Here is a 13,654-nt window from a genome sequence, read left to right as displayed (position 1 = left end):
AATTCAAACAGGTTGACTGTGAAAAGTAACCCAAAACAAAGACTAAGTATGATTACCTTTATCTACCAGGTTTGTCTTATTGTGCCTACTGACAGAGTCTATGGTGTACAAAGTATGTGCAGTCATGATCTCTTTAGCAAAACAAACACAATTGACATAAAGTTAATTCTGCAAATGGCTGCATATTGCTTGATATTGCCCTGTGAATGCTTCCCCAAATGGGCAAGTTTCTGATCTATAGCCATGTCAAAATCACCATCTGCTGCGCAAATTTAAAATATTACGTCTAGAAGGATTTTGGTGAGGAAGAAAAAAAATAAAAAATAAAAAAATAAATCAGCTCCACAGCCATTAAATTGAGCAGCAGATTAAAACTGACAGCATGGTGAAGCCTTTGTAAAAACCTTGTCACCCAATCATCAAATCAGGAGAGGGGTTGCAGAGATTAACACGGTCATCTGGAACATACATATGCATGGCGAAGCTGAAGAATAATGTGGTATGCAGCTTGGATGAGTCATCCTGGCTGGCTGAGTAAGATTAACATGCAGGATTATCTACAGTATATAATCCGACTGTGAAGGAGTCACATTGCTGTGTTAGCCTAACTGTACGCAATTTCTAGAAGTGTCAGTCAGTTAAAACCCAACAGTTCGGTGATCATGGAAGTTGCTCCTCTCCTGTTACATGTACCAAACTCAATACAGGATTATTGGAGTGGATGTATGTAGAGATTCATTATGTTAACAAAGATTTTGATTATGTGTTCACAAATATGTCTTAACAACACATTAACTAGATTAAAGTAACATTACTTTTTTTCAAACCAGTTTAACACATTACAGATGAGGACTCTCATTCATGTTAATTCAAAAACCGGTTGACAGTTGTAGTTGTCAGTTGTATGACCTGTCAAGTAATATTTTTTAGTATTTGTTATTTAGGCTGCACAATAACACAAACATTGTCTCAGAACACCTTCCATTAAAAGATAAATATATAATCACAACTGTTTGCATTTGGGTTTGATTTTAATGTCTATGTGTTCATTTACAAGATAATTTACATTCAGCGGGTACATCTTGTCTAAATTGAGGGTCTAAGGATAGAGGTTATTGTAAGTTGCAAAGACTGTAAAGACCACAAGTAAAATTTGTGATTTCAGGCTGTAAAAAATTAAAAACAATGACTGTGCGATATAACAAGAAATTATTAGCATTATAATCTTACATATTAAATCTTAAATATAATCTTCTTATCGTTAAATATAATCTGCTTATGGGTAAACTTTATTTTACATTGCTAAGTGATTAAAATTATACTTTATTGTTCTACAAATTTTGGTTGTATGTATTATTAAAGTTAGAATAAATAGGATTTCTTCATATAGAACCCTGTTGATACTACTGAGCATTTTCCAACAATAACCATTTTATGTATTTACATTCTGTAAATACCTCTCTACAAGATTGTTTTCATTGTTAGTAATGCAGTCCATTTCTGCATGGATTCCAATTGCTTTCACACACACAAGAGATTCAGAGGAAACTCCAAAGAAACTCCTATTATTGCCATGCTGTTGTGTGGAAAACTACTTCCCCATTGTGCACAGCATGAATTCAGATCGTAGCTGCAATTATTATTGACTGACTTCTTTATCAAAACAACTTGAGCTTCTTTGGCTGCAAAGTAAACAGATACAGCAGTTGCTTTCTGATGTATTTCTAAGAAAAAATATCTCCAGGATCTATTAAACCTCACTTGCCGTTGCCATGGTAACCACAAGCGTCGCCAAATCAACCAGAACTGAAATCTTATTGATCATAACTCTGAATATGACTCTCATTAACCTGTAATTAAAAAAGGTACTGAAAAGTTATTGAACATTTTGGTATAGTTTAACCAGTATAGCTTAGTATTAACAGTCGACTGCTTGAATATCACTTTGAATATTTTCTATGTTAGTTAACATTTGTTATATATCACACACACACAAACACACACATATTATAATATATATATATATATATATATATATATATATATACACACACATATATACACACACATATTATAATATATATATATATATATATATACATATACATATATATATATATATACATATATATATATATATACACATATATATATACACATATATATATACATATATATATATATATATATACACACATATATATATATATATATATATATATATATATATATATATATATATATATATATATATATATATATATATATATATATATATATATATATATATATATACACACCAACACACAAAAACACGTACATATACATTTTACATTTATATATACACATACACACATGTCTATATACACATATGTATATAGATATATATGTATATGTATATATATCTATATATGTATGTGTGTATATCTATATACACATACACGCACACATATATACACATACACACATTCACATACATATATATGTCTATATCTATATCTCTATCTCTGCCTATATCTATATCTATATCTCTATATTTATGTATTTTTAAAAAAAAAAAAAAAAAGGAAGGAACCCTTCAAAGCACTTTAAAAAGTTTGTGCAGTACCAAACAGACCAACATGTAATCAGTGGCGCATTGTTTGTTTACTGCCCAGCTTTTCATTTATATATACTAGACTCAGTCATGACTCAGTCATGACCTCGTATGGGTTCAGAGCAGGAGACAGTCACCCCAACCCTGTAAGACAGACTGACTAGATCACTGTTGTTCCAATGTGTTGGCATTCATTAACTCTTCTATCTACAGGTTCATCTCCTCAAACACTGTGCACGCGTTCATGGTAAGAGAGGAAACACTAGTTTTTAACCCTGCTGTAGAATGCAGAGTGTGTGTATGGCGTTACCCTTTGCAGACAAATGAAGATTACAGGCTAGCGAAGGCTTCATGGGAAAGAGAGACAGTGTACCTGAGGGTAAAGTTGCTGTGAGCCACTAACTGACAGTACACGTATCTATAATTGTAATAAAGTTTGAAATAAGTCAAGTCATCGTGTGATGGCATCAAATGACAATGAAACAGAGAGAGAGAAGAAAAAAACAGGAAGGAAGCAAAAGGTCTACTCTGTGAACTTCTTCATTGAGTCTCTGTTCAAACAAAGCACAGTGCAAGAACCTAGACTGACACAAGATTAAGTCCTCATGACCTGCCCCACCAGCCTCACAGCTGACAAGTCATTAAGAGCAGGGAAAAAACTTTATAAATGAGAAAATGTAAGGAGAAAATGAAAGAAATGAACAAAAGACAGATAAGACACAAAAACATCATATAAATGGAAAATCTTGCAAGGAACCAGAGAGGTTAAAACGAATGAGAATGTGAACTTGAGGAAGCAATGTGAAGAGGGGGATCACAGTTTGAGACACCTGTTCTGACAAGCCCTGACAAGACACTTGAGGCTGTGATGCAACATAAACATTCTGCCTGCATTTGCTCTGAAACCGAGCTCAACGACACACATTAAGTTCACACTGAGACACCTGACAACATGTGCCAGTCTCCATATTGTCACCATCTCACATGCAGACACATGCACAGAGGTTTCACAAGAATCCAAGTCTGACAGTGTAACTTTAACCGCAATGGTGCACCTACAGTTACAACTTTGCCAGTGCCATGTCACAATCATTAATTACTGAATATCTGCTAACACCTTGTCTATGTCAAACATAGTGAATACTGTACTAGATAATGGCTGCCCATTGCACCCTACTTTTCTAATACAGGTACCTTAAAAAAAAATCTCTAAAATTAGTCAGCTTTAGATATGCTGGATAACTAAACAGCTCTGTAATATAAAATATACACCAGAATAACTACTTGGCCTTAGTGTAGTGTTTTTATGGTGCTAAAAAGATGAATCCATGAATTTATTATTAAAATCAACAGAAAATTTATTGTTGCAGTTTTACTAATTTATTAATAATTTAACTAATTTTCAAGCAAAAATGTTCTGTTGGTCAGACAAAACAAAAATCAATTCTGAAAATCTCACCATGGGTACTGAGAGAATGGGCATTTTTGACCGACATTTTATATACTAAACAATTCATCGATTAATCATAAAAATAACTCAGATTAATTGATAATTAAAATAATTTTGCATAGGTTTTATGGAGATAAGAGTCACTGGGGAGCTGTTTGAAAGATTTGAGAAGATTTGGACAGATGCAGTTCATCCCTTTTGATGAAAAAAATATGGAAGTTCAAATGTGGTTTTCAATCAACAGTAGCTCTTTAGAGACACATAGTACCTGCAAAATGCCAGAGAAATAAGGGCAACGTGACCCGCTTTTTTAAAAACTCAAACTGACTCCGACTCCTCTGTTCACTGACAAACACTGTCAGTGTGGATCTTCATTGAGACTGCCGGCTGCAGGTTATTCGATTGTGCTGCTTTGTGGTTTAATTACTCACCACGCTGTGCATTAGGAAGAGGTTCAGCTGTGTTAATGGAAAACAGGTTTTGACAGGTGGTATACCCACAGTGCAAGGGATTACAGTAAACCAGGGGTGTAAATTGGATCTTGCTTAAATAGCAATCAATTAAAAAATGCCTTGTTTGGCAATTCTGTTCAAGCAGACTGGCTAAGGACTTTTTTATTCACAAGTTAGGAAACAATAGTGCTGGAGCAGCAGTGATAAACCACAGGAAAATGTACTCATGGTGATACTTCTCAATGATTTGGGCTTTTTTGATTAGAACTATTTTAGGACTTTTTAGTCTGAGTTTCCTGACAGTCCACGTACACGCAGGAAATATTCTTGGTGGCGAGTGTCCTTTTTGCACTTTCAAAAAGCATGTGTAAGACATGTATTGGCTTGCTTCAGTGATTTGTCTGTGTTCATAGGATTAGTGTGTTTGTGTGTGTGTGTGTCTGTCTAAAACAGGTTTGGAGAGGAATGCAGGACCGGTGTAATCCAGTCTTGGTTCATTTTCGCTATTGTAATAGAGTCAAAAGCCTGTAGTCCTGTGTGCAGCGGGGCCTCGTACCTCAGTCACGATTAAATTCATCATCTCATAGGCCAAATCAGAATTGAACCACATCAGGACAACATGGTACTGCATTACAAAGACAATTACAAATACATCTGTAGCTGCATGAAAACCATGTCTCAACAGATATGATTTATCCTAAAACTTTTACTTTGAAATAACTCTGAGGTATAACAAGTCATTCACTAAGAGCCGATAAAACCTTGCAATGTCAGCCATTGAGTCTGCGTAAATCTACTCTGCAAGGGTGTTGAGTCAACTTGTAAATGTATAGTCAGGCAACCTAATGTTTAACTTTCATCCTTTCTCATTATCACTGTGGACAAACAAACTGAATTCCAAGCCCACCATTAAAAGAAAACAGAAGAGGAATTCAAATCAAAATGACTTTATATAATTTATGAAACGTAAATGTAAGAAATGTTAAGTGCAGCATTGATGGAACTGAGTACTGATTTAGGAACCAAGATGAAAATCCTATTCCTAGGGTTAGGGTTAGGATAATATGATAATGTAAACAGTATCAGACCCAATTTCAGCTGTGCAATGATTTCATTTCACCTCTGCGATGAGCTCAATATCAGTGGGGAAGAACTCTCTCTCCCTTAAGCGGTAATTCCAAACTTTTGTTATTTTTTGTATCCAATCTTGCACGTAAGTGTCATTTTTCTTCCATGTCTGTGTCCAAAAGCCATTTGTACCAGGGTTAAAGGTTTTGGATGGTTCCCAGGACCCAACACTGTGGGGTTTCAATTACAACTGCGTCAACAGCACTTCATACCACCACTGTGGCTGAAACAGGTTCAACAGGCTGGTATTGAGGAATGCTTCCTCTTTCCATGGTAACAGAATGTGTTCCACAAAAGGTTATAAACACATTTAGGAGAATTAAGATACTCTCTCATGACCTGGGCAGGCAAATAATATGAGTTGTCTACCGCTGGCCAGAGTTTCACGACTGCAAGACACATTTTTTTTAATGTAGGGACAGCTGCCTGGTGTGCACCTAGAATATGTATATTGGATTAGAGTGAATACCGCATACACTGATTAATGGAAATAAAACAACGTAAGAGAGGGAGTGCAAACACTATTCAGAACACATATAGATAGATAACAGTAGGCATGACAAAAAAGTTCCTTAAACCACCCCCAAAAAGGCAAATTCAGAGTTAAACAGCATTGTATCAAAGATAATATTGTAAATAGAGAAATGGGTTAGAGCAACTTAAAACATTATGCTTATGAGTGCGAGACAAAAAGCTTGTCTGCAAGCAGCAAAAGAAATTATTATGAAATTCCAAGCCTTCTCTGATGATTAAAAAGGATTTTCATATGTGTGGTGGGCATTTCCACCAGGACCCAGAACAAAACCACAGCCACCAAAACCACATACACAAAACTGGCTTGGTAAATCAGCTCATCTCAGTGTGGGATGTAGATCTGTCGTTGGCAGTTTGTGCAATTCAGCAACAGGTGAATTTATTCCAAATTAGATGTGTATTGGCAGTTTTACCATTTAATTGACTAGACAATAACATCACACATTAGCTACAGCTCTGAAAGTATGTGTTACATTAGAGAGCTTGCTGGCACCGCTAAAGTGTGACAACACTTCAATCTCTTCCACCACAAAGGTATAAACACACCAAAAAATGCAGGTGTAGTTCTGCCATTCATTAACGGTTTGTTGTGTTCAATCCATTTCATGCATGCAACCTAAAGCATATCCCATTTATAATAGGCACTCATGCTATACCCGGATTTAAAATATATACCAACACTTCAGTAAACAAACATCATTCAGATAATTGTTGCCTACAGTGTACAGTGTTGGGATTCTTCTGTTTCCTCTGTGCTGTGCTTGATGGCTAACCAGACATCATAACCTAGTAACTGCAGCCATATTTTTTTTTTGTGTTACATCTTCTGATTGCATTATTTATGTTTCACGTTCCCTCTTAGTCCCATTTGCTCATAAATGCGAACACCAAACCATACTAGCATGTGGATTTCCATCAGATAGGCCAGACTAAACTATCTTGTGGTTTTCTAACATTTGCTTTGTATTTTAAATTGGATGTATACTTAGTTGCCATTTTATTAGGTACTAGAGAGGGAAGACACAAACCTCTTTGCTGATTTGAATCACCTTGCACAGTTCAGTTTCAAGATTCGTAGTCTGGGACTATGAAGTTCGTTCACTTTTTTTTCTAAGCTAAGCAGTTGAATCTCTATTCAATTGCAGTTCAATATATACAACAGAAGGTGATTACGTCACTGTTCATACCACCCCGACGTTCAGCGCTGATTCTGTCCAAGCTCTCGTGTTCAGTTCAGGACAGACGAAGCTTACAAAAGCACTGCACATAACGTTAATTGCTCAGTAGCCTATAATTATTGTCTTTATGATAGTTTCAGTGGCTTTTCCAGTCTTTTAATGTGCTTCTAACACAGAAGCCGACGGTTATCTCAGTCACGAGTGAGGGGAGCTCCATTACTAAAAGCTACTGATTCGTTCAGTGACAATGAACGAATTCTACAATTCTGTAGAGTCAGCTCAGTTTAAAGATTAGCTGATAGAGACTTGTTCGTACATATACTTAACACCTCTATTTTAAACACCTAGCTAAAACTAATGCAGTCTAAAACAATAGTCCCGCAATAAATCCCTGGAGGTTATGACAATTATAATGTTCGGTTTTGTGCAGGTTTTGAAACTTATTTATATTCACAAGAAACTGAAACCCGGGGAACATTTTCCTTTATGGAGGCTGCAATCTGAGACTAGACTTTAAAAATATATTCATGGAGAAAAACATTGGTAAATGTTGGAAAGCTAAGAAGCTACAATATAATCCTGTCAGAGAGGGTTTAAGTCTTTCTTGAAGTTATCTCCTCAGTCAGACCATTACCTTCACAACCATAACACATTACTTAGCTGTCTAATCCTTGTCCGCTTGATTAATACATTGTTGTTGGTGTCAAAAGAAGGGCATGTGTACTGTGTACAACACAGACAGAGTAAACTGAAGATGGTAAATGTTTTTCTGTCCTCCTCCCTCTGTCACCAGCTGTCAGCCCGGATCTCTGAGGCTTTAAATCAACAGATTATTGCAAATGAAAGGAATACCACACACAGATACACAAGCAGAATTTAAAGAGCGCCGTCTGAATGCCGCCTTTTGTGCCTAAACAAAACACCAGCCAAAGAGGGCAGAAAAAAGGACGAGTCTGTGAAAATCAGACTACAGTTCAGACTTAAATATTAGGGCATGGCTGGCACCTCTGGTATGTTAGAACTGACATGGTGACATAATGCAGAAACATTCTGTAGGTCATGTGAGCTCACTGGAGAGTAATTTAGCATACAGTATGTCTTAAATTCAATATTTCACAATATTGAAAATTAAACCATCAGTCATTACGCTAACATGGACTGCCATAACCTGAGACTCAGCTGATTAAAGGGGCACCCATTTTACACATAAATATCAGTCTGCCGATAACTGGAGTGATGTCATCAGGGGGTATGTCGGCTTGGGCTTGGAGACTACGGATCTTTATCTGAAAGCCTGCATTACAAACTAGGGATGTTGAGTTTGAAAAATAGAGAGAGGCTATTGTGTTGCATTATGGGAATTGTAGTACGCAGCATTTTTAAAGCTTGACCCAAGCTAGTGACTAAAATAAAATTGGAAATATCTCGGCCTTTTGGTGCATTTTAAGTTTTTTAATATCTGTCTGTTGTCATGTTTCCCAATTTTCATAGAAGAGAAATACTAAATTGGTGTACCCATTTAAGATAGAAACCTGTGACATCATGTTACATTTGTATACACATCAAACTATGACTGCTGGAGTTTTCTCAGCATTTTATTCCAAAGTTGTTCCCCTGGGAACAAACTTTTATTTACTGTATCACTTGCATTTTTTCTTCACCTAAATTATGAGATCTCTCTAACCCTAAAAGGAAAAAAAAACTTCCTGTGTGGCCAATGTCTTAGTGATCCGTTGTTTTCAGGTGTAACATCTTTGTGCATGCTCTACTGTCTGAGCCTAATCTTCTGCTTAGCCATAATAATAACAGCCTGAAGCATGGTGTGTTTGTGCAATGTGTACACAGACAGTCAAAGCAGTGAAAACACAACATAGAGAGAGGGAACGTGAGGTAGAGCTCTGACACTCTGACATTGAGATGTAATGTGGAGGAAGTTTCATTAATCAGGCGATGGTCCACAGCACGTACTGTAAAAATATGGAAATGTACTAACAATCACAGAGGAGTTGGTTTCTGACGACAATGTTCCCAGTATGTAAGGGGAAGACATACTTGAAAATCCAGTATCACTTAATCTGAGGATGGACAAACATTCAGAGAGATATGCTGGGGGGGCGATGTGGCACTGAGGAATTTCTCTCTTGCTGAAAATTCATCCATCAGCCAGTTTGCCAAGCAAAGAAGTGGTGGTTTTCATCACTCCCAGCTACTCTTTTGTATCCTCCCCTTTATCTTTCGTTTCTTTAAAAAAAAAATCCCTCTGCCTTGTCAGAGTCAGACCCCTTCTCTCAAAACCATTCGAAAAGATAAAACTCTTGTGGACTGGTGGTGCTGACGCCCATACAGTTTCTTCTGCCCTTTTATCGGTCTTTAAAAGCTATCTCACCCACTCTACCACTCTTGCGTCCTCTTCATACATTTGGGTAGATTTTTGCAGATTCATATCAAAACCAAACTGCTGTGCAAGTGACTAGCACATCCAAATGGGCTCCATGCTTTATTTCATATGCATCAAAGCTGAAACTTTTCAGCTGAATAGCATCGAGCAGGCCAGCAGAGGAATTACTTCCTTGTTACCTAGGATCTGGCTTATTCCCCGTGCACAAAGCACTTTAAATACACATGAAATATATATAAATATAAATAATAATAAATATATAAATAATAAGAGAGAGATAACCACAACAAGCTCTGGGTTAGACTGCAATAAATATTGCATTTTAAAATTTCACAAATATTTCAATACCACTGCCAAAGGACAGGAGGGCTTGTCTGAGGGTGGCACCAGCTAACTTAATTTCACATTTTCCCAGGACAGCGATCGTCTAAATCAGGATTCCTGTGTATTGTGTGATAAAATCAGCAGTGCTGAATTGTACTCAGCTGGCTTTTTTGGCTGCTGTGACATTTATATTTCCATGTATCCTGTGGAGCGATCCCTTATGTGGAACTCCTCTTTGAAACCTCAGGCATGAACATACTTGTTAACAAACATTCAAGGAAGTTACTCTTTACTGAGAGGTAAGTTAAGCCAGAGATGACTAACCCCCCTTGGATATGACCTCAAGGCCCTCAGTTCTTCAGCCTGACAGAGGAAGAGTCATGTCAAGCAGTCCTGCTGCGCTCTCCGCTTGTAAACCAGTATGCCCAGCTGCATGGAAAGCAGCGTTTGTCTGAACTGTTGCAAGTTAGAAACTGGCTCTTTTAAATCAAGCTGCGGTTCAAAATAATAAAAACAGCTGTGTGTTTTGCTGTAAAGTAGGCGAGTCATGTATGAGAGTCCGAAAACAAATGTGTGCTTAATCTGATATAAAGAACTTGAGATCTCGACTGCGTGGTGTGTGTTCTGTATGTGTGTGCGCAGGGGGTGGGCTGGTGGTGAGATGCAGCTGTAAGAGTGTCAGACGACAGCCCCAATATCTTAACCACGGCATTATCAAACTGATGTGAATGCCTTGCAGATTTGAGGCTTTTGGACGTAATTACACACATTATGTCATATCTTTTCAGATAAAAACTACCACAACTACGATAACGTGGTCCCTCACAACTTGGCACAGTTCAACCCTTGTCTGTATCCAAGTGCAAAATTTATTTCTAGTGCGGTTTGGTCCGGATTTAAGAAGCCAAACAGTGTTAGAAAATATCAACAGTGATTTCTGAACAGCCAAATAACATTTCAAAAGGGTTTCTGTATCTCTAACTGTGTGGTTTGCAATGCTTAACAGAGGTCAGACAAGTCAACAGCTGCTGGGGCTGTACAGGCTCACTTCCACCACTTGGCCCAGTTTCAAAAGGTGTCAACCAACCACGTACACCAAACTTTGTTAGGATTGAAGCAGAAAATTTTGGTCGAAAATAAGACGAAATGCACTTACCTGTTCAGACTTGGCCACTTGGGAGTCTAGGTCCAATAAACTGAAGAAGGAAAACGAAACCAAGTAGAACAGTGGAGATACTGGACACACGACAAAATAGCGAAAAAAAAAAGAAAAAAGAGGGAGAATTCCTCCTACCAGTTCTGTGAATTGTGCGACAAGAAGAGCTAAATTCGACGCAAACTCCTTCCTCGTGTGGCTGAACACCTGAGTAGCCTCCGCGGTGCCTGGCGGGCTCCGAAAGCGCGAGGCTAGTCCCGCGAGCGCCGGTCGACGCGTCGTAAAATGTCCCGAAACTTTTAGAGGTCTCTGAAGTTTATTTCAGAGTCAGGGTCGCGGCATCGCAGAATCCGCGCTCAACGCCTCCTTTCGTGACTGAACCCGACAGTGAGGGGGGGGGGGGAGTCGGTTTGTCCAGTGGTTACCTGACTCCAGTCATTACCGCGAGGCCAGCCCCCCAGACAGCGGCGGCAGCCTCATGTTTCCTGTTGTCGTCCTGAGTGACTGCGGAGCAGATAAACAGCTTCCGTAAACAGCAACAGGTTGAGATGCTTTCGGCTTTCACCAGTAGTATGACCCGCCATCTGGTGATTGAAAGCAATATCATAGAGAAAAAATTTAAAAAGTTACCACCACGATCTGACCTGCTCAAGATCCGTATAGGATGATTTGATGATTATTACAGCGTCAAGTTGTAAATTAAGTTTTAATAGTGTAATATCATCATTTTTGCAACTACTTTAGGGACCTTAAAATGAGTCTAAAACATCAGTCCTAACCATGTGGTCTGCTTCTTGCAGGTGTTTCAGGGCTGTAATCAGAAGAGATTTTAATGAAACAAGGCATCTGTGCAAAAAGGTACTATCTCACCAATAAAAGCATGAACCGGGTTATGGGTGAAATTATAACATATAATTTAAAATATTTCTCTGTATGAAAGGGTTGCCAAAAAAAGTGTAAAATTCCTTTCAGCTCAGTAAGGGATTACTAACCCTGCCTTTTAACATGGAAAGGGAATATGGGTATAAAACCTTGCCATACAGTTCTATTAATATAGTTCTCTGGGAGATTGCTCTCTTCTGTATTTAGAGGTGGATTCTTATTTTAAAAACACAACGGCAATAACATCAACCACTTCACGTTTCTTATCCATTTATTTTCAGGGAGAAGAAAGAATTTAAATAATATGAAATCTCAAAAATAATGACTAAGACTTTAGGTGACAATAAAACTATACATATTATATATAGTATAATTTAGTACTACAGATATATATATATATATATATATATATATATATATGTATGTGTCTGTATGTATGTATATGTATATATATACGTATACATACATATACATAATAGAATATTAGTGACTCGAGGAATAATAGTTACTGATTTTGCCTCTTTAGACCCTGATTAAGCTGTTTTTGACCACTGGGTGAATTTCAGATGTAGCCAGCTAACCAAAAACAGTGTATATTGCGGTATTTTGATGATTATATCAGTGACTGGAAAATACCAAGGGCATTAATGGGCAGAGGAAAAGTGGATTATGCTTCAGTAGTGGTTTGAAAATTTCCTTTCCTTTCCTTTGGATGTCCTTTGATTTTTTTTTTTTTTTTCTCACTGTAAAACAGGGTCGCTGTGGGAATCCATTTTAATCATTGTGAATCCAAGTTTGCTGCTGCTGCGGTCTTCTACGAAGGAGCAAACTACAAACCTTTCAGTGATACTGAAAGATACTGGGTAGGTGAGTGTGGCATATTCTTAACATGGGCGTATATCTTTAATTTGAAAGATTAGGAGAATTTAAATGCACAACACAACACTCAACACATTCATGTGGGTATGATAGAATGTAGGATCTCAGTTGTAACTGTGTTTTGTTCTGTTTTTGCCCTGATACTTTTAGAAAATTTCAGATCTCCTTGAAATTTCCCATATCACTTCATGTCACATAATACCTATGTTGACCTTAGAGTGGGAAGGATAAAAAAAAATTTTCATGAGTGACAGCAAGGATAGACCAAATGCACCATTCAACCACACTAGAGGACCATGAAATAAAACTAGGCCAAGTTATTTTTATGTATATTTAATTATAACTTACTCATATTTCATTTATACTTCAATATAATTAAGGCTCACTTGCCAAAATATAGGGTATGAACCCCGGATGTACTAGCGTAACAACATCTTTAGAGATGGTCAGTTTTTTAGCCTCATAAATTACAGATTAACTGACCTGTGCTGTATCTTCTTTATAATCCCATTTTGGTAAAAATCTGATTAATTCTTTATTGCTGAAATTCCCTAGCATGGTAATTTGAAGCAAGAAAGTCCTTGGCTGTGATCCACAGTGATAGTGTATGAAATGAGCACATCCACTGACTCGGCCTACTTCTTTATCCCCAAGACAAGAGAGAGTCTTCACATGAA

At 37.3% G+C, this 13,654-nt stretch overlaps 2 protein-coding genes across 11 annotated transcripts in view; one reads left to right on the top strand and one right to left on the bottom strand.

Moving 5' to 3' along the window:
- The window catches only part of palm3 (paralemmin 3), a 38,826-nt gene extending 26,875 nt beyond the window's left edge, over window positions 1-11,951 (bottom strand). For 2 of the 8 annotated variants that reach the window (XM_040145355.1, XM_040145353.1), the window contains exons 1-2: window positions 11,355-11,951; window positions 11,217-11,256 (exon numbers count right to left, since the gene is read on the bottom strand). The gene's annotated coding sequence lies outside the window, so the exon portion shown is untranslated. Of the gene's footprint in view, window positions 1-11,216 lie in introns of all 8 variants that reach the window. The other 6 variants (XR_005708904.1, XM_040145352.1, XM_040145356.1 and 3 more) reach the window with 3 other exon arrangements.
- plppr2b (phospholipid phosphatase related 2b) overlaps window positions 11,491-13,654 on the top strand; it is a 47,220-nt gene continuing 45,056 nt past the window's right edge. Inside the window, exons 1-3 of one of the 3 annotated variants that reach the window (XM_040145361.1) lie at window positions 11,491-11,910; window positions 12,017-12,074; window positions 12,853-12,961. In XM_040145361.1, the coding sequence (XP_040001295.1) occupies window positions 12,049-12,074; window positions 12,853-12,961 (135 nt within the window). In that variant the 5' untranslated portion in view covers window positions 11,491-11,910; window positions 12,017-12,048. Of the gene's footprint in view, window positions 11,911-12,016; window positions 12,075-12,852; window positions 12,966-13,654 lie in introns of those variants that run through there. The other 2 variants (XM_040145360.1, XM_040145362.1) reach the window with 2 other exon arrangements.

Source organism: Xiphias gladius, chromosome 15, assembly GCF_016859285.1.
Source record: "Xiphias gladius isolate SHS-SW01 ecotype Sanya breed wild chromosome 15, ASM1685928v1, whole genome shotgun sequence".
Classification (NCBI taxonomy): Eukaryota; Metazoa; Chordata; class Actinopteri; order Istiophoriformes; family Xiphiidae; genus Xiphias; species Xiphias gladius.
Note: the sequence above shows the minus strand (reverse complement) of the source record. Positions and strands in the feature narration are given on the sequence as shown.